Raw genomic sequence first — 24,981 nt, 5'->3', positions numbered from 1 at the left:
TACATGCAGAGTTCAACACACTGGCTATACGGATGCTCAATGCACTTAGATGGAATAGTGGATGAACTTAGTGAGAACTTCAGCAAAGAGAAAGAAAACATAAACATGGAACTAGAAAACATAAAAAGAACCAGTCAGAAATAAAGGATATAGTAAATGAAATGAAGAATTCATTACAGGGAATAAACAGAAGAGTAGATGAAGCAGAGGATCAAATCAGAGATTTGGAAGATAAAGAAAAAGAAAACACCCTATCAGAACAAATAAAAAAATATGAGAATAGTATAAGGAGCCTCTGGGACAACTTCAAGTGTACCAACATTTGCATCATGGGGTATCAGAAGGGGAAGAGAGAGAGCAAGAAATGGAAAACCTATGTGAAAAAATGACAGAAGTCTTAATCTGTAAAGGAAATAGGCATACAAGTCCAAGAAGAATGGAGAGTCCCAAACAAGATGAACCCAAAGAGGCCTACACCAAGACACATCATAATTAAAATGCAAAAGGTTAAAGACAAAGAGAATTTTAAAAGCAGCAAGAGAAAAGCAGTTAGTCATCTATGAGGGAGCTCCCATAAGACTGTTAGCTGATTTCTCAACAGAAACTTTGTAGGCCATAAGGAATTGGCAAGAAATATGCAAAATAATAAATAGCAAGGACCTACAACCAAGATTACTCTACCTAGCAAAGCTATCATTTAGAATCAAGAGACACAGAAATAGCAACCCAGACAAGAAAAAGCTAAAGGAGTTCATCATAACCAAACCAGTATTACCTGGAATGTTAAAGGGTCTTCTTTAAGAAGAAGAAGAAGAAAAGATACAAATTGAACCTGGCCAGTGTGGCTCAGCGATTGGGCATCTGCCTATGACCCAAAAGATCACAGTTTGATTTCTGGTCAGGGCACGTGCGGGTTGTGGGATCAATCCCCAGTGGGGGGCATACAGGAGGCAGCCAATCAATGACTCTCATCATTGATGTTTCTTCTCTCCCTCTCCCTTCTTCTCTCTGAAATCAATAAAGATACATTAAAAAAAAAGTACAAATGGATAGTTGCAGAATAGTCACAGGGATGTAAAGTACGTCATAGGGGATACACTCAATAATATTGTAAAAACTATGTATGGTGTCAGATGGGTACTATATTTACTGGGATGATCACTTAGTAATTCATATAATGTCTAATTACTGCAACTAATGTAATATTGTATGCCAACTATACTAAAAAAATAAAAATATATTTAAAGTTAAAAAAAAAACCACCCTCACAGTGAGATATCACTTCACAACTGCCAGAATGGCTATCATCAATAAATTAACAAACAAGTGTTGGTGAGGATGTGAAAAAAAGGTAAACCTTGTACTCTGTTGGTGGAAATGCAGATTGATGCATCCACTATGTAAAACAGTATGGAAGCTCCTCAAAAAATTAAAAAATGGAACTGTCTTATGAACCTGTGATACCACTTCTGCAAGAAATCCAAAACACTAATTTGAAAGAATATATGCACCCCTATGTTCACTGCAGTGTTATTTACAATAGCCAAGTTGTGGAAGCAACGTAAGTGCTCATCAATAGATAAGTGGATAAAAAAGCTGTGGTACATATATACAATGGAATATTACTTGGACATAAAAAAGAAAGAACTCCTACCATTTGCAACAGCATGGGTGGGCCAAGAAGTTATTATGCTAAGTGAAATAAGTTAGACAGAGAAAGACAAATACCACATGATTTTATTGAAATGTGGAATCTGAAAAAAAAACACCTCAAAATAAATGAACAAACAAAACAGAAACAGACTCATAGGTAATGGAGAACAAACTGATGGTTGCCAGAGGTGAGAGGGTTGGAAGGCTGGGTGAAAGAGGTGAAGGGATTAATGAATACAAATTAATAGTGAGAAAAGAGTCACGGGGATGTAAAGTACAGCATAGGGAATGTACTTAAAATATTCTAATAACTATATGGTGTGCGGTGGTACTTGAAATATTGAGGGGATCACTTTGTAAATTACGAGGTTGTCTAACCACTATGCTGTACACCTGAAACTAATATAAAATAATATTGAATGCCAAAGAAAATTTTCTTTCTATTACTAACATAAACATTTTAAAATTTTTGATCGCTTACCTCTAATGGTCAAAGTCAATGATTAATCAATGAGAATGTTTGTAATCCAATCCAATCTCAAATGCAATCCTTTGGCTTCAACCCTTGCTAATTTAGAAGACAGGATTACACAGAACGATGGGCCCTTAAAATAAGATGCTCTCTGGAAGCTTGTTCCAAAGGGATGCTACTGACACTAGCTAGAATGCCATGAAGCAGAGGTACTTATCCAGGGGTGCACATCAGAATATCCTTTGGAGATTTAAAAAAGTATACCTGCCAATATTCACCCCTCCACTCTCCTTCCCAGTCTCAAGGGAAAAATCTGAGATGAATACAGGCGCAGGTGAATTTTTCAAAAAAACCTTAGAATAATGTGTGCTGTTGATTCGAAGTTGTAAAATTTGTCAAAAAGCAAAGTAATTTCTCTTTGAGGTTTTTGAAAATAAGTATTAAGGTAAAAAAATGCTTTACATTAAATAACTGAATCACTTAATTATAGCTGGTCATACAGGTTTCATGTTTATGCAAAAAAAAATTAGGTGGAAAGTTAAAAAATTAGATTATTATTTTAGAACCAGTCAGTTTTAGAGTTGAAGAGAGGTCTGTTCCAATCCCCTCATTTCAGAAATGAAGTCCAGGGGCTCAGGGAACTGAACTGTTTTGTCCAAGGTTGTACAGATTGTGGAAAACTGGCTATTAAAACCCCTTTCACCAGATCAAAGTGAAAGTGAGACATGATGAACTGTAAAATCCAGGGCAAATAAAGTGATTAGTGGTAGTTTAGGGAGGCAACATAATTCCTGTAGCCCTTATGGAAAGAAGATGGCAACATGTCGGGTCAAGAGGACCACCCTTCAATTGTGTGCAGTTGTAAACTGAAGGATCCCAGGTCTCCGGTAATCTCGTAAAGCCTCATTCCTAGCCCTAGCCCGACATACAGGTTTTGTTTATTTGAGAGAGAGATATTTCTACATGTTTAAGTCAATGTTATTTGGAGTTTATTTATATGCAGGAAACCCTAATCCAAACTGATGCAAGATTTTGTCCAAATACTACTTTATCAGCAAAGCCTTCTCTGACACTATACAATATGTAGCAAAATTCTCCCTTAGGCACCCTCCCCATTTTCTTGACCCTGCTTTATTTATCTACATTGCACCTAATATCATCTGGCACACTGTATATTTACTTATGCTTACTTATTTGTTGTCCTTTCCCTCAAAGCAGATATAAGGCCCATGAAGGCAGGAACTTTGGTTTGTGCTGCCAACATGGTAAGAGGGAAGGGGGACCAAAGAAAGGCCTGCCACACCCTTAAAAGGAAATACAACTGCTTACTTTTATGGGGCAAAATTTAGTCACATGATGACACACAGCTGTCAGGGAAGTTAGGACCAGTGGCTTTACAGCTGTGCATCAGTATACCCAGGCAAGGAAGAGAGGGACACCAGATATTGGGAGGCCACTAACAGTCTTGACCACAGGCCTAGAAGAAATAAAGGAATGTCTGGAAAGGATGTCTGGGAAGGACATTCCAGATAGAAGAAGAGCAGCAAAGGTCCTGAAGAGGGTGCATAATTCGCAAGTCTGAGAAGCAGCGAGGAGGCCACTGTGGCTTGAACCAAATGAGTGAGTAAAACAGTGGCAGATGAGGTCAGTGAAGTAGCAGAGGGCTCAGATCTTGAAGACGTGCAGGCATTTTAAGGACTTTGGATTTTTACCCTGGGGAAAATAGAAAACTTTTGGAAAATGTTGAGCAAAGAAGAAACATGTCTTTCATTTTCAAAGGATCTTTGCTGCTGCTTTCAGGAAAGGTTGTAGAAAGGTCAGAGTGATGTAAGGAGACCAACTAGAACTAACTGAGAGGCTCGTGACTTGGAGCATGGAGACGGTGAGATCACATTGTGGATATATTTTGAAGGTGGAGTCAACAAAATTTGCTGATGCATTGGACAGTAGGTGTAGGGCAGGTGGGAGTGAAGAATGACTCTGAAGGTTTTGGCCTGAGCACTGAAAGTATGGAACTACCATCATGGAGTTAGAAAAAAAATATCAGGAGAGAAAGATTTTGGTGGCTGAATCAGGAGTTAATGGCTTTGGACATGCTACCCTTGAGATGCACGTAACAGATAAGTGAAGGTGCCATGCAGGCAGCCAATACTGGAGTTGGAGTTGAGAGGCTTGAACTGAAAATATAAATTTGGGAGTCATGTCTGTGTAGATGGTATTTAAAAACCAAGTAATTACAAGATCTCAGTCAGGGAGTAAATATAGATAGAGAAGGAAAGGGGGCTAAGAGTTGAACCCCGGAGCACCTCACAGTTAGAAGACTCAAAGAGACCGAGGAGTAGACGGTGAGGTAGAGGGAAAACTCAGTGTCTTGAAAGGCAAGGGGAAAGAGTTCCAACAAGGAAGGAGTGAATACAGTCACCGTATGCCCCAGCAATTCCAAAATATATGTCCACATAAACATTTGTGCATAAATGTTCATAGCAGCACTATTTATTGTAGTCAAAAAGCAGAAACAACTCATGGGTAAGCAAAAAGGAATGAAGTAGTGATACATGCTCTAAAACAGGTGAATCTTGGAAATATTGTAAGTGACAGGCAGACACAAATGGGAATATACTATATTATCCCACTGCTATGAAATGTCCAGAGCACACAAATATACAGAGAAAGAAAGTAAATCAGTGGCTGCCAGGGACAAGTGATGGGAAGTAACTGCAATGAGTATGGGGTTTCTTTTTGGTGTGATGAAGTGTTTTGGAATTAGCAATGATGACCACACAACTTTGTGAATATACTAAAAATCACTGAATTGTAACTTTAAGGGTGAATTTTATGCTATATAAATTGTACCTCAATAAAGCTGTTATAGTGCCAAAGGAAGGGGTGATCAAAATGTGTCAAGTGCTGCTGACAGGGTGAGATAAAAATTGAGAACTGACTACTGAATTTGGTAATATGGTGACACTTGACAAAAGCTGTTTCATTCTGTAGTGGAATTGATTAGAGTGGGTTCCAGAGAGAATAGAGAAGGGGAAGTGAAAACAGCAAGCTTATGTAATTCTTTTGAGGAGTATTGTTGTAAGGAGTAAGACAGGAAACGGGTGATTGCTAAAGGGGGCTGTGGAGTCACAGGCTAGTTTTTCTTAAAATAAGATAGGAAATATTATAGCATATTTTCTTGCTAATGGAAATGATTCAATAGACAGATGAAAAACTGATGACCCAGAAGAGGCGGCAGAGCTCCTGAGTGGGTCAGAGGCTATTGGGCCTGGTGCACGGTGAAGGGCTGATCTCGGGCAGGAGCCAGCACAGCACGTGTCCTGTGACTGGACCAAGGGGAGAAAGTGACAGGGGGACAGGCAGTGGATGATGTCAGGGTGGGGACGGGTGGACGTTCTCTCTTGATGGTCTCAGAGAAATAGAAAGGTGCAAAGGGGGATGCTGGAAGCTAAGGATCAAAGAGAAAGTATAAAGAGTTGTTTGAAAGAGAGGAAGAACGAAAGGATTGGGGAGAGCAGATTGCCAGCAACACGAGGGCCCACTGGAGGTTGGTAATCATGTATTTAGAGTGAGAGATCAAGGACAAAGTTAGTAGAGGAAGGAAATAACAAAGATCAGGGGGGAAATGAGTGAAGCAGAATAAAAATCAATGAAAGGATCAATGAAACTAAGAGCTAGTTTTCTGGAAAGAGAAATAAAATAGACAAACTTTTAGCAGGACTCACACACAAAAGAGAAGGGCTAAAATAAATAGAATTTGAAATGAAAGAGGAGATGTCACAACTGATACTATAGAAAACAAAGGATCACGAAACTACTATGAACAGTAATGTACCAATAAATTGGACAATCAAGAAGAAGTAGATAAACTCCTAGAAACATACAAGCTACCCAGATTGAATAATAAAGAAATAAAAAATCTAAACAGACGAATTGCTACTAAGGAGATTGAATTAGTAATCAAAATCCTCATGACAAACAAAAGTCCAGACCCAGATAATGTCACTGGTGACTTCTACCAAACATTTAAAGAAGAATTAATATCAATCCTTTTCAAAGTCTTCCAAAAAATAGAAGAGAGATCACTTCCAAACTCATAAGGCCATAAAACTCTGATATCAAAACCAGATAAAGATACTACCAAAAAAAAAAAAAAAAAAAAAAAGGCTAATATCCCTGATAAACATACTGCAAAAATTCGCAACAAAATACTAGCAAACTGAATTCAACAATATATTAAGATACATTTCCTTTTCTGAGCACTACTCAAATGAGTACATCAAAGTACCTATAAAACATAAAAACGTGTTTTGATAATGTCATTCATGAGTTCTTTCTAAGCATAAATATGGGGGGTGGGGGTTAATGAAGCATAGGTTCTCCAAAAATGAAAGTTAACGCTCCAGGGAAAGGTAAGTATGTACAGGATTCTAGATTGTTCAGCAATAGTTGGAGCTGCTTCCTCTTGAAAACTTCTAAATATCATTCTTCTATGACTGTGAATAGTAACTACCACTATTATCTGGTGATCTGCTGCATTTCTTTGATAAATCAATAAGTAAAGGTACATTGTGTGGGGATGGGGAGCCCCTCCCACATCAATAACGGTGAAGGAACACTGCATTTCAAACTCTGTCTGAAGGTGCTGTGTTGGTGAGCAGGACAGCACATTTGTATCTGCATGTATTTCTCAATGTGTGTTGTGAGTATGGCTGCCAAAAAATGATTAAAGGGATAAAACAAATGCTATTTATAATCCAAGTTGTTATTTTAAAAATGTAGTCCTTACTATAAACAAGAAAAACTGATGAAATATTTTGCATTCCTTCAGCCAAACTCAAACTAATGAACCCCATCCACAAAGCTGCCTGGAAATTATAAGGCCTCGAGTCGGTGAAGTCTCTTCCATTTTGAAGGATGCTGCTCAATGTAACAAAGCTCTGGTATTAATATTTACTTGACTTTAGTAAAATACACTCTCAATAAATTAAAAATCATTTCAGTTGTCATAAATAGAAGCAAATACTTTATTTTCTTGCACATGTATAGGGAAGAAACTGGCTTTGAACTTGATTTCTCCCTGTGGCCAGCTGCATAACTTTGGAAAAACCCCTGCACTTCTCTGAGGCTCAAATGCCTTATCTATATAATTAAAAACCTACACCTCAGAAGAGGTGATGGAAATTAAATGAGATCATTCTTGTTCCATTAGTGACTGGAAAAGAATAAGCACATTTAATAAGTGATAGAAGTGAGAGCTATTAATTTTAATTGATAAAAATAATAAAGGACTTCAAAGTTTAGAAAGACATGTCACTATTACCAAACTAACCAAGTGGTTTAATCCTAAAAAAGTCCGCAAATTTGGCAATGCAATTCAATAAGGATTTACTGAACAATTATGACATGCTGGGACTCAGGCTAGGCCCTGGCATCATAAATGATTCTAGCTGTAGTTTTAAAGAAGTGGACGGTCTAGCAGGGAGACAGACACACAGACTTCTACCTCCAGTAATGAGCACAACTGCAATAATAGCTAACTATTGGGTGCTTATTATGTGGCAGGCATAATATTTAAGTACTGCATATATTTTTTTCCCTCATTTTCAGTTAAAAACAACCTGATGAAATAGGTACTCTTATTTCTATTTTATAGATGAGAGAACAGAGCTACAGAGTATTTAGGAAAATTTCCCAAGGTCACCCAACTAGTATGTGATGAGTTTAGGATTTGAATTTCTGGCAATCCTACCCAGAAGCAGCAACCTTAACTATTACACCACCCTGCCTCTTATATTTTTTAAAACATTCAATAGCAACAGGTATTTATTGAGCACTTACCACCTGTGAGGCACTAAGAATACAATACAATGGAGAATACATCATGCCTGACTTCTGTACTCTAGAGCTTGTAGTCTAGTGAGGAAGACAAACACTAATCCTGTATCTGCATGAATATACACAAGAGCTGTGATAAATGTTAGGAAAAACTGTGTTAAGGAAGAAATGCATAATGTATGCAGTGCTACTGAAGAATACACATAAGGTACATAATTAACTCCGCTTGAGGGAGATAAAGCTGAGGAGGAAAGGCCTTCTAGACACTGAGAAGGAGCAAAAGTACAAAATAAGGAACCTGAAGTGATTGGCCACGGAGGCAAACAGAGAGGTGGTGGCCAAGAGTTGAGCCTGGAAGGTTGGACTGGGGCCCAACTGTTAAGGGCGACGTGTACTGTGCTAAAGGGTTTGACCTTTGTTCAGAATTCAGTGCGGGAACAAAGTATTTTATAACAGTTATTCTGGCCATGGTGTGGAGGAAAGGCTAGGGTGATATTAATATGTTTTTGAGTGAACTTCCTCCAAACAGGAACCTTTATTGATAATATATGGCTCAAATTACATTTATATTTTTTTCATGTTTTCACTTTGATATTCATTAACTGGAGCTTGAGTAAGGGACAATTTTGGTTGCCTTCCCAGTGCTGATATACCTCCTTCTTCTGGGCCAACATTCCCAATTTCCACTGGTCTTCCACTGGATTCCCAGAGGTAACTCCTTTCATTGCGCTAGGCGTGACTCTCGTGACCTAGACCAAGCCAATTAGTGTACTCCTATCTCCGAGCCACAAGTCAATCTGAGGAATTTTCCTGGGAATGGTAGGACAAAGGCTCTCTCTTGTTCTCGCGAATGTGGTAGTTCTGGAAGAGAATTCTCTACAGGTTTCCTATGTTTCTGCATGTCTTGCAAGCAGAGACACCGGCTGCCTTTGTTCTGTATTATCTTTTCAAGAAAATACTGGCTATTGTTATTTCTGTAAGTAATAAAGCGTTCTTCATCTCAGACCCAGGAGTCTCAAGTCTGGCTACCATACACGAAGCTGTGGCAGATTAACTTGTCAGTTTGAAAGTAAGGTAAAATCTCAGACCCTCTGTAGTCCTCAATCATTAGTACATAGTGCTGGAAGCCACTGGCACTCAACTTGATGATGTAGCCCTAACATGAAGCTGATACTACAGAATTCAAAAACATGAAAAAAAAAAAAAAGGTCCTCAGTAGACATCATTAAGCTACGTGATAAAGTTTTATCAGAAGCTCAAAGTATTTCTAGGATATTTAGTGTATGAGCCAATAAATTCCCTTTGTTGCTTTTAAATATATTGGAATTGTGTTTGCCTACTATTTGAAACCAGCAGTATTCTTACTTGTCCCATGAGAGCCATATTTTTAATTTGAAAAAAATGTCTGATTGAAATACAAGTCAAATTAACTCTGGAATAATCACCTTGTTGTTGATGCTATGTTATTATCAGTTTAAAGGTCATTGATGAATCCAAGTATTTGACAGAACTGGCAAAATCACTTTCTATAAGAGCTCTATAGCAAAAAGGACTCACAAAAGATCTGGGGATGCAAGAACATTAGAAGTTAAAAATGGTTTTAACATTGAACTCTGTTATTCTGTTTTTAATTGTTTAGCAAGTTCAATAGAATATAACAATATCATTTAAGAATTACTAGGCTAGCTGGAAGTCTTTACCAATCTATGCGATATATGGTCACAAAGAGGGACTTCTGACTGGAGACATGATGGGCACTATAAATAACCATGTTTTTCTTTATTTTTTCCTCTCCCATAAAAAAAAATTGAAAAAGAAAAGATGGAATAAAGGGGTGTGAGGTCCCTGGTAATAAGTAAATAAAGCCTAGTTAGAATCATCAGAGTAAGCATCCAATTAAGAGTCTTAACATGAAGTAGAGAGTAAGTTCAAGAACAAATTTTCATGATGCTCTAAGATCTCAAAGTATATATCTGAAGAAAATCAAATAAGGTTATGTTGAAGATCAAGAATTATGCCAAAAAAATGGTCTATAGTAAGTCTCTACTGAACATCCTCAATAGATTCTTAGAACTGTGCTGAAAAGACATATAACAAAATCAATTTTACCAGAGCTAATTGACATAAACAAGAGTTAAGTTCCTAACGCATTTCATCAACACTATAATGAAATGATGTCGCATCTTACTCGAGGACCTGCTGTACGTACACTGTAATAACTGAGTGAGAGAGGGAGAGTAAATCACTCATTCATTCAATAAGCATTTATTGTCTATGGCAGGCAATATGTTACACTCTACATACACAAGGATGAATATCATACAGCCTTATTCTGAAAAGAGTTTATATTCTACTGAAAGGTAGACAGAGAAGTGGTCAAAGAATGACATATACTGACATGGGACACAACAGAAGTGATCATTTCCATGAGGGGGAATAATGCCAGGAAAGGCTTCAGAGAAGAGTCATTTGAAAGATTAGTTAGTATTTGATGGGCAGATGTAGATGATGGTGGAGATTTAAATACATTTCTTTCATCTTTCCATTGAATCATATCTTTCCTTAGGAGTTGGTAGATCAATATAACTGTGAGTTTCATTGTGCTTTTGATATTTTGACAAGGAGTTATCTATGTTTATGAGCTAACTGGTTTCCTTTATAAAGATGTGCTGTGAGTTTTTAAAATAGTGTTTTTCTTTAAAATGAAATGTTGCTTTCTCTGCCATTCATAGCTATAACTAAGTAATGAAACTGAAAGTTGGTAACTACTAAAATTCTAGGCCTAACACTTGTGAGGAAATAAATACTATACTCTGCCAAATATCTCTAGCTATTTCATTACTGCAGAAATCACTGGGTATTTCAAGGGAGTAACCAACAACTTGTGATATAAATAAGAAAAAAATTTCATGTACAGCGACCCAGAGGAAAAAATAAAATACCTGTGAAGAGATATAATTGAATTTCTGGGGCCATCTCAATATTAAATTGAGTCCGACATACTGCCTGGCTTAGACACTCAATAAATGCTTGTTGAACGAATGACTAATTTATTCTTTCTCTCTTATTCTGTTATCACAATGTGCTCCAATTTTTGTTTACTTCTTGCTCTTAAATACAACCCTATTTGATTCTCTTATTCAGATTCACATTTTGGGATCTGAGAACAACATGAAAATTTTTACATGAGGACATTAAAGATAGTGGAGGGCTAAGTGGAAGCTACACTGACACTCTCCCGGGACCAAACTGAAATTACAACTAAAATATAGAAAAACTATCCTGAAAAATCAATTGCAACTGAAGATGAGCTGGAGAGCACCCTCATAACCAAGGAGGAAAAGTGGAGACCACATAGAGACTGGTAGCAAGTGTGGAGGCGCGAGAGGGCTGGCTGGGCTCCCACAGGCAGCAGCTGAAGGTCCGGGGGAGATCTCAGCTGTGGGGTGTTCCCACTGAGGACTCTGGGGCCTAAACCCCAGGCTGGGCTTCCCAGCTCAGAGCACCAGAACTCAGAAAGGTGCCCACATAACATCTGGCTGTGAAAACCAGCTGGGCTTCTGTCTGCTAGAGAGAGATGGCTGGAAATGCAGGTACCCTCTTAAAGAATATCACAAAACAGTTAAATAACAGTTGATTCTCATTTGTGGTAGTTATGCTCTATAAAGTTGTGGTGAACACTGAATTAGTGAATACTGAATTGCTGCTCCTGCAGAAAATGCAGGGTTAGGTTCCTATGGACTTCTGAAGACATTTTTGTCAACTGATCAATTCACAACCCTTTTTATATGTGTTTCTGTTTAAAAAAATTTAATATATTTGTTGACTTACTAACATTGACTCATAACCAATAGCACTATAACTCATGTCTGAACAATGCTTATGAATATACATATCCCTTATAAGGCACATGATAGTCTTCTTATTCTTTGAAAAACTAAGTCAGAGCTTGGAGATCTTGTCCAGTCAATATAAGAAATATTAAGAAAATCAAGCGACTTTAAAAAATATTAATAATATCAAGGATATAATAAATTATTACACATATGGAGAAATAGAAAAAAATGTTTCTCATATATAAGAGAAAGGGAAATAAAAGTCTCTCAGATTATCCAGATATAGGATTTAGCATACAGAAAATTTTTAGCAGCTATTATAACTGTGATCAATGAGTTAAAGGAAAATATGCTCATAATAAATAGGAAATATCAGCAGGGAAAAAGAATCTATAAATAAAACCAAGTAAAATGTCTATAAATTAAAAAAACCCCCACAGTATCTTAGAGACAAATTTGTAAGATGGGCTTCTAACAGATTTGAGATGACAGAAGAGTGATTAAACTTTGAGACAAAACATTAGGCATTAATCAATCAGAAGAAAAGAAAAAAATTTAAAAAATTTAACAGCACCTATGGGAAAATATTAAAAGATCTGCCCTGGCTGGTGTGGCTCAGTAGGTTGGAGCATCCTCCCATACACTGAAAGGCTTCGGGTTCAATTCCAGTCAGGGCACAGACCTAGGTTTTGATCCCCAGGATGCAACTGATCAATGTTTCCCTCTCACATCGGTGTTTCTGTTTGTCTGTTTCTCTCTCTTCTTTTCTCTCTTTTTTCCCCTCTCTCTCTCCCCTCCCCTCCCTCTAAAATCAATAAACATATTCCCAGGTGAGGATCTTTTAAAACAAAAATTATAAAAGATCTAACATATAGCTATCAGGAACCCCAGGAATAAGAGAGGTTGAGACAGGGGGGAAAAAAAACTTTAAAAGAAATAACAGTTTAAAACTTCCGAAATTTGTTAAAAGACATAATTTGCAGTTAAAAATTGCAGTAAGTAAACCTCAAGGAGAATGAAGGTAAAGCAAACTGTTAAGCAGATCATAGTCAATATTCTGGAAACCAATAAGAAAATTAAGCACTGAAGCCACTAAGGAGACAAATGACATTTTATACATAAGGGAACAATGACACAATGATTCCGAATTTATCAGAAAGAATACAAAAAACAAGCAAACAAAAACAAAAGAGACTAGATGATGATGAAACACCAGTTTTAAAGAGCTAAAAAACAAATCAAACAATTGTAAACACAGAATTGCAAAAAATATTCTTTAAGATTGAGAGCTAAATGAAGTTATCAACAAAACTAAGATTTCATCACCAGCAGATCTGCAACTATGAAAAATACTAAAGGAGATTCTGTTGTGCAGAAATCACAGAAATTGACAGCTTGAGGAAGGAATCAAGTGTGCCAGAAATGGTAACTACCTATATGTGTAAATATAAAAAATGGTGTTTCTCTTGATTTATTTGAAATGCATATGGCCCTTTAAAGCAACAATTTTAACATTGTGTTGTGGAGTTATTAAGATAAAATAAATATGACAACTATAGCATAAAGGAGAAAAAATTGCTCTATAGTTACATGGTTCTTACGTTTTATGTAAAGTAGTAAAAAACATTAACTGAGTAGATTGTGAAATGTTAAGAACATATATTGTAATAACTAAAACAACAATGCTAAGAGCTATAGCTAAAAAGCCAAAAGACAAATTAAAATGGAATTTAAAAAAAAGCTCAATAATTTAAAAGGCATAAAAGAAACAACAGAGAAACAAAATCAGAAAGAACATACAGAAAACATAATAAAATGTCAGACCTGAAATCTAACCATATCAATAACTACATCACTGAAAGGTAGAGGTCAGAATGGATAAAAAATAAAGACCCAACTGTATACTGTCTATAACATATGCACTGTAAATAAAAATACATAGAGCATTTGAAAGCAAGTAGCAGAAAAGGTTGTATTCATGTGCAAGTAAGCACAAGGAGGAAGGAGAGGCTTTATTCCAGACAAAGTATTACCAAAGATAAAGGTGAGCATAGCTTTATGATAAAGGGCCAATGCATCAGGAACATATAACATTCCCAAACATTTATGCACCTTAAAGCACAATTTCAAAATAAACTAAAAATTGACAGAATTAATGGAAGAAATCGATAATTCCCTATTTTAACATCCCTCTCTCAGCATTTGGTACAATGAGACAGAAATATCTGTAAATGCGTACATAATCATAAAACAATTTCTCTTAAAAGACAATCAACCACTTTGATATTTGTAGAACATTATAATAAATTCTAGGAGACATTCTTTCTTCAAGCACACATGCTACTTTCGTGGCTGAATAAACGGTGGTGTATTCTTACTGAAAGCAGATATGGAGAGAGCATACGGAACAGAAAAAAGAGCTGCAGAAAGGGATGCACTGTATACTTTTTATATAAAATTTTTAAACCTGCAAAACTACAACTTACATATTGTTTATATACACACAAATGCTATATATATATGTATGTAGTTAGCCTATAATAACATAGAAAATGATAAACATTATTTTCAAAATAGTGTTGCCTTGAGGGAACAGAGATAGTACTTTAGAGAGATAGTATATTAGTCATAATACTATTCATATCCATTAATTTTACTATGGGTAATAAATACCTAAGAAAAATACTCTTCAATGTTTAAAAGTTATTGTTTATTAAAATTTACGTAGTGGTGCTTTTAATACTCATAATCAATTAGAAACAGTCCCAAATATTCAAAGTGTCTAAATATATGACAACCCACAAAATATGATGATTATTAGGTAATATAATATAGATTAAGTAGTTCATATAATAGCTGGCACAGGATCATCGTTAGTTATCATCATCGTTCTTACTTCTACTACTATTATTTTTATTGAAAGTAAGCACGCAAACTAGGTTGATGCGTACAAACATATAGTGGAAATACTGTTAATGGAAAAAGGAAAATACTAATTATAATGAACATATTAATTAAAACAACAAAATATATGCATGTTCATTAACAATGATTTTTAAATAATTTAGAAATTTGGTGAAACTTAATTCTTAAGCTATTCTTTCTGCTAATTTGCATATTAAAAATTAAATTATATTATCACTAACTTTTCTCAAAACCCTACATTATTTTAAGTTTCTAGTTTACTTTGCCAATAGGCATAAGCATTTTTTAAAAATTTAAGAAAATACAATTGTGACAACCAATCTCACCACTGAAGGAAATCTCCTTCATAAATGATTCATGGTTCCTGAAACTATTAAACTTTGAAAAGAAAAAAACTTTAACTGTTGCTTCTATTACATAACTGCTTACTTGACATATATATTTCTTCATCACACATTTTGTAGTTAACATGACTCTATTTACTAAAGGAAACAGCTATAAAAGCATTAGAAGAATCCAACGACTAACCAAAACTATTATGTTGTAATATTACTTTTCCCCCCAAAAAATATGTTTTTATTGATTTCAGAGAGAGGAAGGGAGAGGGAGAGAGAGACAGAAATATCAATGATGAGAGAGAATCTTTAATCGGCTGCCTCCTGTTTGGCCCCTACTGGGAACCAACCCTGCAACCCGGACATGTGCCCTGACCAGGAATCAAACCGTGACCTCCTGGATCACAGGTCAATGCTCAACCACTGAGCCACGCTGGCTGGATGTGATACTACTTTTTATCAGTACACTTTTATCCATTAATAGAAGTCAGGAAGGAAACAAATTATAGTTATTTTATACCTTCATTCCAGCACTGAATTAATCTGATATTCATTCTCATACAATGACCTGACTTGAATATTTTGCTGAGGTCAAAAATATAGCAAGGCCCGGCCGGGCGTGGCTCAGCAGCTGAGCATCGACCTAGGATCCAGGAGATCAGGGTTCAGTTCCCTGTCAGGGCACATGCCCGGGTTGCGGGTTCGGTCCCCAGTCAGGGGCGTGCAGGAGGCAGACGATCAATGACTCATCACTGATGTTTCTCTCCTTCTCTCCCCCCCCCTTCCTCTCTTTGAAATCAATAAAGATATATTTAAAAAAATATATATAGCAAGTGCAGTGGGAAGTTTAGAGTGTATGCCAAGGGAAGAGAGAACAAAGATAGTTTTCTTCCCTCAGTTCCCTGGATTCTCCTCAGGGCAATGAACATGGGTTGTAAGGCTTATTTAGAGTCATAGCACCTGTGTTTGGTAGAAAAAGATTTTCTGTCTCCCCTCCTCTAGTCATGACTGTACCAGGTTCAAGGAACTGTGTTTATGTTTTAAACCTCTTTTATCCATCTATTTGATGTTTTCTTCAGTATCATCTATTCCAATTATTTTCTGCATATGCAGTCTACACAGGATTGGGTGAGAAATGGTTGTATGACTATGTCCTTGAGCTAGTGAGGTGGTGATTATTGCTCATCCAGGAAGTGTCATGGCACCGTGTAATGGAGTTATCACTTTTTTCAGCTCGGGCTCAAATCAAGAACAGGCTTTCCTACCCAAGGAAGAGAAATATAACCCTTTCCATTGCTCAAGAGCAGAAACAACAGCTGGCAGAGGGGACACCCATAGGGACAGATGACTTGGACTAGAGCAACATCACCAGAGCCAATGGACATATGCCATCTCCGGATTACCATTTACATTTCTAGCCATGTAGGAATCAGAAATACTTAGCTGTTCAGGGCAAATATAGCTCTAACTAGAGATGTCTGAGAAAGACAGGTAAGGAGGCCAAATGGAGTTACATTAATACCAAGGACACACATCATTCTCATAGTTCCCGAATTCATTCTAGAAAGGACATGCCAACCATATTTTCAAGGTTTTCTCAGCTTTAGCTTTCAAAGATCAACTGGAAAAAAAAGATCTTAAGACAAAATCTTGATGAAAGAGTTAGCACCTTCTAATTTCTTGTAACTCACATGCTCTGTGTTTGCCTCATTTCTGGGACTTGAAATTACAAAGGTTTCAATACCTCTAAACTAAGCAGAGCCTAGGTTGCTCATGTAAACTTAAACTTACTCATGTAAGGCCACAAAGAAACTAAAGTTACAATCCAAGGCTTAACCAATAAAGTAATTTTTCTATTGAATTAGTTTGGTCATGGGTCATACAGCAAGAATGACAGAGAATAACGCATACTAATTATTGATTTTGTATATTCCTGAAATATTCCAAATGACATTAGTGTCTTAAGAGTAATAAATCTCTTCAAACAACTTTTATGATAGGTTTCAAGAGTGCCTTTATTTAGGAAGTGATTCATCTAGGGTCTCTTTACCTAAAGTCATTATACCAATATAAATGGAGCTAATAAGCAAATGCTACCAAAAAATTTTCCTCAAATCATACGTTTTTTTCAATGAATATGATGAGTATATTTTATATGATGAGTATATTTTTTTACATTGAATTTTATTAATTGCACAGTAAAAATTACTAGACATGTGAATTAAGTATATATAAGTTTGCACATACAAGTATTTCATTGAAAAAGATACAAAAAATAGTTTGAATCTGAAAGGAAGGCATGATAGTTAAAATAATTTTCCAGAAAAACTCAAGGTGGAATAAGTTTCATAAAGAAAGATGTTTTTATTTATTTTAAAAATAAACTGTGGACTCTTACATAAAGAAGACACTAAATAATGACTCTACTTTATCTGACTTGCTTTTACAAATACAGCCACAATTATTCTTATAGTAACTGGTGGTTAAAATCAGACTAGAATTTATTTAAATTTTGCTTATAGTGACTCAAGAAAGTTTGGAGAATGTATGTCTCAGAACTAGGAAAAAAAAGTTGCTTTATAAGTGTCATAGTGGCCAGTTAGGAGTACTATATATACCTTGTAAATAAGAGAAGTTCTATTCAAAAGAGATTAAAGATTAGGAAAGGGGCTTTCTAAAATAAATGTTATCATTTTTCTGATTGGACAAATGATCAAATTCTCATAACATATTATGTGTTAAAGGAGTTTTTCTTTTCACTGGCAAAATAATTATGTGCATTTTGGATTTTTCTTAAGGAAAAAAGTTACACATTAGAGCCTTTATTTTGTTATCTGTATGACAGTACTTATTTTTTCTTGTTAAAATTGAAATACTTCCATTGATCATGTGTTATGTTCAAAAATTTGGAAATACATTATTTTTGTTGTTGACACTATTACAGATGTCTCCATCCTGCCCCACTTGCTTTGTCTACCTCCACCTAGCTCCTGACCCCCTTTCCCTCTGGCTATCACCACACTGCTATCTGTGTCTATGTGTTATGTATATATGTTTTTTGGCTAATTCCTTACCTTCTTGCATCCATTCCCCTCTACCTCTCTCCTAACAGCTGTCAGTAATTATAGTAAATTATTAAATTATAATGAATTTTAAGTAAAAAATATATTTTATAATTACAAAAAAAAATCAATAAAGTGATTTCAACTTTGAAAAAGAAAAATATAGTTGGACATTTTATTTTACCCCTTGAAGTAACCTAGGACAGATTTACTTCACTTAACTATTTCCTATGTTGTACACTAGAAACAGTACCAACGGAGCATAAGTAATACCACTACTAAGAATATCACTTTCTGTTAAACAACAGGAGTGTCCAGAGAATTTTTGGATAAATATAATCTTGGATTAAATGAAGTAAACAGAAAGTGTTTATACCACCAGGTCAAAAAAAAAAAAAAAAAAAAAGCCTGAGGGGAACACAAGAACATACAGAGCCTTGCTAAATGTTTCATGTGGAGGTCTGATGACCAGATGTAACTTACCTTGGTTTTTGGAGATGGTTTTTGTGAGTCTCTCTCTAAGTCTTCTGTTAGAAGGATGGGTATAGAGTTCTTACGACTGGCCTCCTGTAAAAGACACATAAAAGAAACATTAGAGACTGAAGAACATTACCGTGGCCAGAAATTACAATGTAGTAAAAAGTAACTTTTTCAGGGAAACAAGAAGGCATTTGATTGTTCACATCAGAAGCTAAGGAGATTGAGGAATCAAAAATGATTCCTCTCTTATTTGTCCCTTTCAATAGTGAAGTAAGGTAATATGGTGATGAGAAGGTGGGGAACATTCAGGACATACGTATTCAGACATGTCCTTTAAGAATCTCATCTTGCCCAGGCTGTTGTGGTTCAGTTGGCTGGGCATCGTGGGGTGCACTGAAAGGCGGCCTGTTCAGTCCTGGTCAGGGCACAAGCCCGGGTTGCGGGTTCCATCCCTAATAGGGGGCATGCAGGAGGCAGCCGATGGATGTCTTGCTCTCACATGGATGTTTTTTTCTCTCTCTCTCTCCTTTCCCCCCTCTCTTAAAAAACAACAACAAAAAAACCTTTTAAAAAATCACATCTACACTATCATGTCACACATCCACAGACGGCTTACCTCTTCTTTGGAAAACTGGATAATTCTCCAAGATATATATCAACCATCAAACTTAAAGTTGCCAACTTTTCTCATAGTATTTCATGAATTGGTTCTGTTTCTGTAAATATTTTATCTTAAGCAAATTCCTTCAGATAGTTCAGCAAACTACTATTGAATAGTGATAGTTTCATACTAATATCCTAATTGAGGAAAAATATCTGAGTATTTGTTCTCCAAATTCTCACACTTCTAAGTCCTTGGTTCACACCAAAATAGTACTTACAAAAATAACAGCAGAAATTACAAGGAGGCAGCTTACATGGAGTTGGATAATTTACTATTTATTTCTACATAACAAAACAATAATAATATTGTCTTAAAAAATAATATAGGACCCCACTTAACTAGCTATTAACTTGGATACATTTTCCCTGGATGATTCTATCTCCAAGTTGAGAGAACAAATATAAAGAGAAGGTTATATACAACAATAAAGCAAAGGAGAAAATAAGTCAGATTTCTTTCACTTGCTCCATAATTTTCATCTCTGCCTCCCACATCTTCCCCCATCATACCTATAATTCAATTATCTAAATTATGGGTCCGCCCAGTTTACTTTAGAGTTAATAGATTACAATAGTTTTTTAAAAACTGTAGTCCACATACTTTATATATTACTAAAATTTGCTGGAATTACATTTATTTATTTCAAAAGGGAAGAGTATATCATCAGGATAAAATGTTCCTAAAGAAAATAAAAATACTACTTACTACTAACAAATATTTACTGAATCATAGGATATAACAGGCACTGTTCTGAAGACTCTGAATTCATAATGTCATTTTCCCCCAATAGCCCTATGAGTTAGATACTATTATTATCATTGCCCTTTTAAGTATAACACAATGAAAGCTTACAGAAATTAAATAACTTGCCAAATACCACAAAGGACTCAAAGACGGTTCTGTATAAATTTAAGGCCTGAGCTCTTTATGTATGACTTCCTATCCAATACAATTGACATGTTAAGCCAACAGGCTGTAGAGCTATCGCATTTTAAAGCCAAAATAATTGTTAAAGTACAAAATTTGGTCACCTCCCCACCCCCTTCCCAATTTTACAGATGAGGGACTCGGATCCTGAGGTGATGTGCCCAAGCTCACACTGACGGTGGCGGAGCTGAGACCCACGCCTGGACCACAGGGCTGTACACAGCACCTGTCCTCGGCTCTGTGCCCGGGAGCAGTGTTCCCGGACTCAGAGGGGCTTCCAGGGCCTCTTCCGCTGGAGGCTGGCTGTGCTGCCAGCTCTCAGCTGCCCGGGGCCTCGTGGACAGTCCTACGTAAGGCCCCAAGGGCACACTTCTGAGCTCTCCGAGTAAGTGTGCATTCCAGTCCTACCCTTTCCCACCAGTCACAGCACCTGTTAGTGGAAAGCCACTTACTGGAAACAGTGAATGAGCCCATTCCCACTTCTGACTCACTGTGAGGGATAAACTATATCCAGCATGACATTTAGAAGATCAAAGTGATTAACTGCATAACCCATTTCGTAATTTGACTACACTTGAATAATATAATTACACTTAATCCTCTATCCCCCTCTTAAACTACTGGTATGTAAATGTTAGAATGTAATGAAAAGGAAAAGAGGCTGACTCCTAAGGGAAAACAGGAATAGCTGACCTTTGTGTATGACTGTTTACAAACACCTATAATTCTTTCTTCCTTATGCACAAATTAAAAGTGGCAGTTTTTCTCAGTGGTTAGAGCATCGGCCCACAGACCGGAAGGGTTGTGGGTTTGATTCCGGTCAAGGGCACGTACCCGAGTTTCAGGTTCAATCCGGGCTCTAGTTGGGGCGCATGTGGAAGGCAACCCATCAATGTGTCTTTCTCACATCAATGTTTCTCTCTCTCCCTCCCTTCTACTTTCTCTAAAAATCAATAGAAAAAATATCCTAAGGATGAACAAAAGAGAAATTAAAGTGAAAGCATTTCTTTCATACTCTTATATTTAATACTCCTATTCACTTGCCCCTGTGAATTAATAAGTGAAAGGCTGATAGTCAGCTGTTCCCTATAACACTCTGAAAGCATTTTCTGTAAACTTTTATCTGAAAATGCCACCTACATGAATATGTTTATTTTTTGTTTTATGACTTCAAATTCAGACAACAGAGACAAAGTAAGGTTTAGTAGTCAGGGGACTACACTAGGAGTCAGAAGAGATCTGGCTTCTTAACCAAGCTCTCTAACTAACCAGCTGTGGGAAGTCAGGCGAGCATTTTAACCTCTTGGACCTGTCCCCTCAGTTCTAAGATCTATAAAACAAAGGGATGGGATTGACTAGATGAGTTCCAAGAATCCTGCCTAGTCCTTGAGTATCAATATTTTATGACTCTTCCTGGAAGAAGCAACATTTATTTACACAAAGGTAACCCACCACCTGGTGAGAGATGCTCTCCCAATGCCCCACCAGAATGCTGCTGAAATACTGGCCTGCGCCCATGCACTGGGTGGTGAGGGGGGGGGAGAGAGAGAGAGAGAGAGAGAGAGAGAGAGAGAGAGAGAGAGAGAGAGAGAGAGAGAGAGTGTGTGTGTGTGTGTGTGTGTGTGTGTGTGTGTGTGTGTGTGTGTGTGTAGGGGAGGATCCAGAGCCACAGGTACTGGGAACATTTCCTACAGGGCCACTGTTACTCATATTTCTAGAGAAAGATAATTCAACTAGAAGATTAATAAGTAACTGGCAATAACTTAATGTATTCTTTTAAACCAGATATGTTATGGAGTTAAGTGAAAAATATTTTTAAGACAAAACTTTTTTTAAGGTTGTGCCCTTAAAACGCCACTTATAGGTCTATATCTATGAGAATTAAAAACATATGTCCACACAAAAACTTTTACATAAATGCCCATAGTAGCATTATTCATAATAACCAAAATAAACTGGGATTCCTTCATTCATTATTACTGGCACCTCAGTAATAACCAAAATTGTTCACCTAAATTACTTCTATCATCCTGCCTTCTACAAGCTTTGCATATGTCAAACAGATGACGTTATTCCTCTATCAATTCATGGAATAAAATCCAAATTCTTTAGCATAACTTACACAGCCCTGCATGATCCAGCTCTTGCCTACTTCTCTAACATCACATACTACCAAAAATGCTTTATATCGCATTTTTTTTCATTTCATTTCCTGTATTCTTTTGCGTCAGAATTAGTGTGATTCTTTTTTATGATTTCTCTGTGTTGAATTTCTTCTTTTGTTCATGTACTGTTTTCCTTCTTTTGAATGGTCTCTATGTTATCTTATAGCTTTCTGAGCTTCTTTAAAAAAATTATTTTGGCCAGGCCAGGCGTGGCTCAGCGGCTGAGCGTCCACCTAGGATCCAGGCGATCGGGGTTCGATTCCCGGTCAGGGCACATGCCCGGGTTGTGGGCTCGATCAATGACTCTCTCATCATTGATGTTTCTCTCTCTCTCTCCCTCTCCTTTCCTCTCTGAAATCAATAAAGATACATTTTTAAAAAATTATTTTGAATTATTTGTCAGGCAATTCATAGATCTCCATTTCTTTGAGAGTCAATTACTAAAAATGTATTGTGCTTCTTTGGTGATGCTACTCATTGCCCTGCTTCAGTGTTTGCACTGAATTGTTGTAAGATCAGCAAAGATCATGGGGTTCTTCAGTGGTGAAGGTTGTGGGTGTCCACAGCGGCAGTGAGGGCTGCTAGGGTCCGTTTGCTCTCCTTTCCCTCCACAGGGGGACGTCACAGCCAAGGGGATCCCTTTTGGTGTCAAGCTGTGCCTGCCTGTGGAATGGAGTGATGCAGATAAAATGCTTCTTCACTTATCTATGTGGCCTTCCTTGGCTTTTGTGCTCCATTGGGCTGCTGGAGCTTCTTAATGTACTCTGGAGCTTTCCCAGAGCTATTTTTATTCATTAATAGTTGTCAAATTGTGGGGTTTTTTTGTGGGGGAACAGTGGTTGGGACCTCCTAGCCTGCCATCTTGCTAATGTGTTCAGCTTTGCTTTATAGTCTGTGAAGTACCCCATGTCCTTCCAAAAAATTCCTTTCCTTTTTCTTTTTGGTTTGTTAGTTTAATTTTAGCCACGGCTGCTTTTTTAAATTTTATTTTAGGTAAAATATTTATTCACTGTAGAAAATTTATAATAGAAAAGCACAAAAGAAGAAATTATCATGCAACACAAATCACTGATAATCTTACTACCTTGACTGGAAGTAACCACTGATAATATTTTTGATGTTCTGGTTTTGTGTGAGTATACACACACTTTTTCAATTCTTTAGTGCATCATGGTAAGCACTGTTCTGTGACGTCCCATTCCATGGCTGCACCGTAGAGGCTTGGTGGTTTTGGTGGGAACGTCTGGACTTGCCCACGTGTCGTGTTTCTCCTGTTGTGTCACAATTGCTTTCTGTTTTCAACCAAAGTACCTTAAGCTACGCAAATATTTATTAGAGTGTCACAGTGTGGTCACTCAGTAGAAACCTGTGGAATTAAATCTTACAATGATGATGATGTGGAAAATCAAAATAATAATACTGGATATCACTTACACAGCACTTGCTACAACGCAGGGCCTTTTTCTGAGTGCTTATTACACATTTATCCATCTGACCCTCCAAATAGCCCTATGAAATATGTACTTTTACTACATAAATTTCTTGTATATAAAAACTGAGGTACAGACAGTACAAGCAGCTTGTCCAAGGTCACATAGCAGTACGTGGCAGAGCTGGAATCTGAAGCCAAGCAGTCTGTTTTCAGAGGCCCGCTCTTAACTGAACAAAATAAAGCCTTTCTAGGACAGTCCTTCCTAGTTAATTAGATCATGATATGTGGCAGGTTAGGTGACCCAAAAAGGAAACTAAAACAGGAAATCATTTAAAAAATGATACATGTAAATGACAGCCACTCAACATTTTACAGTAAAATCCTCAAATGTTTATTTATTTCCTAGTCTTTTGATGTGGGCCTTTGTTTGGGAATGGCCATAAGTTTGGAATTCCACACTTTCTTCTTTGTCTAAACCATGATCATAATATATCATTTATGTGCAGTGAAAGCATGAAGACTTGAGCCCTTATTGAGTCCTCCCAATACAGTCGGCAGAGCTTTGGTAACAGAGAGAATTCTTTCTGTACACTACACCGTGCCCGAAAGTCTTCTATGTTCTCTCGCGAGGCGCCAGGAAGTCATCTCCAGCCTCCCTTACAGTCAGGCTGGAAGCCATCTGATTGAATCTACTCGTCGGAATGTGAGCAGAAGTGTTATAAGCCACTTGCGATGTAGTCATAAGGATATGACACATTTATTCTCAACCCCCTTTTTTTCCTGCTGAGGAAATCTTGGAGGACGGTTGGGGCAAAATGGAACAGGGCTGCTCAACCCATTGGACTGTGAAGTAAGGGAAATAAACTTTGTGTTAACACATTAAGATTTCGGTGTCTGTTACAGAAGCTCCTATCAATTAGTTTGACACCATTTTCCTAGAAATAGCTATAATGTATTCATATTGCATTTGTTTAAGTAAATTATATAGGTACCATTACAAATGACGTAAATAGTTTTCGAAACAAACACATATGACTCTTGGAGAGCATATAGTAAAACTGACAATGAACAAGTATGTAAGAGAATAACCTATTGGCCACAAGCATTCAGTTGCCATGCACAGCAGTCATTATGCTTCAAATGCAAATGCAGAGAACTGATTAATGGCGCATTAGTTAGGTGGAGTTCT

The 24,981-nt window shown here is 36.9% G+C and overlaps 1 protein-coding gene across 1 annotated transcript in view; it reads right to left on the bottom strand.

Annotated features, from left to right (window-relative positions):
• FAM13A (family with sequence similarity 13 member A) overlaps positions 1 to 24,981 on the bottom strand; it is a 243,773-nt gene that overhangs the window by 133,303 nt on the left and 85,489 nt on the right. Inside the window, exon 6 of the mRNA XM_016203224.2 lies at positions 18,608 to 18,691. Coding sequence (XP_016058710.2) covers positions 18,608 to 18,691 — 84 coding nt within the window. The remainder of the gene's footprint in view (positions 1 to 18,607; positions 18,692 to 24,981) is intronic.

Source organism: Miniopterus natalensis, chromosome 1 (genome assembly GCF_054644295.1).
Source record: "Miniopterus natalensis isolate mMinNat1 chromosome 1, mMinNat1.hap1, whole genome shotgun sequence".
Classification (NCBI taxonomy): Eukaryota; Metazoa; Chordata; class Mammalia; order Chiroptera; family Miniopteridae; genus Miniopterus; species Miniopterus natalensis.
This window is presented reverse-complemented; position numbering and strand designations above follow the sequence as displayed.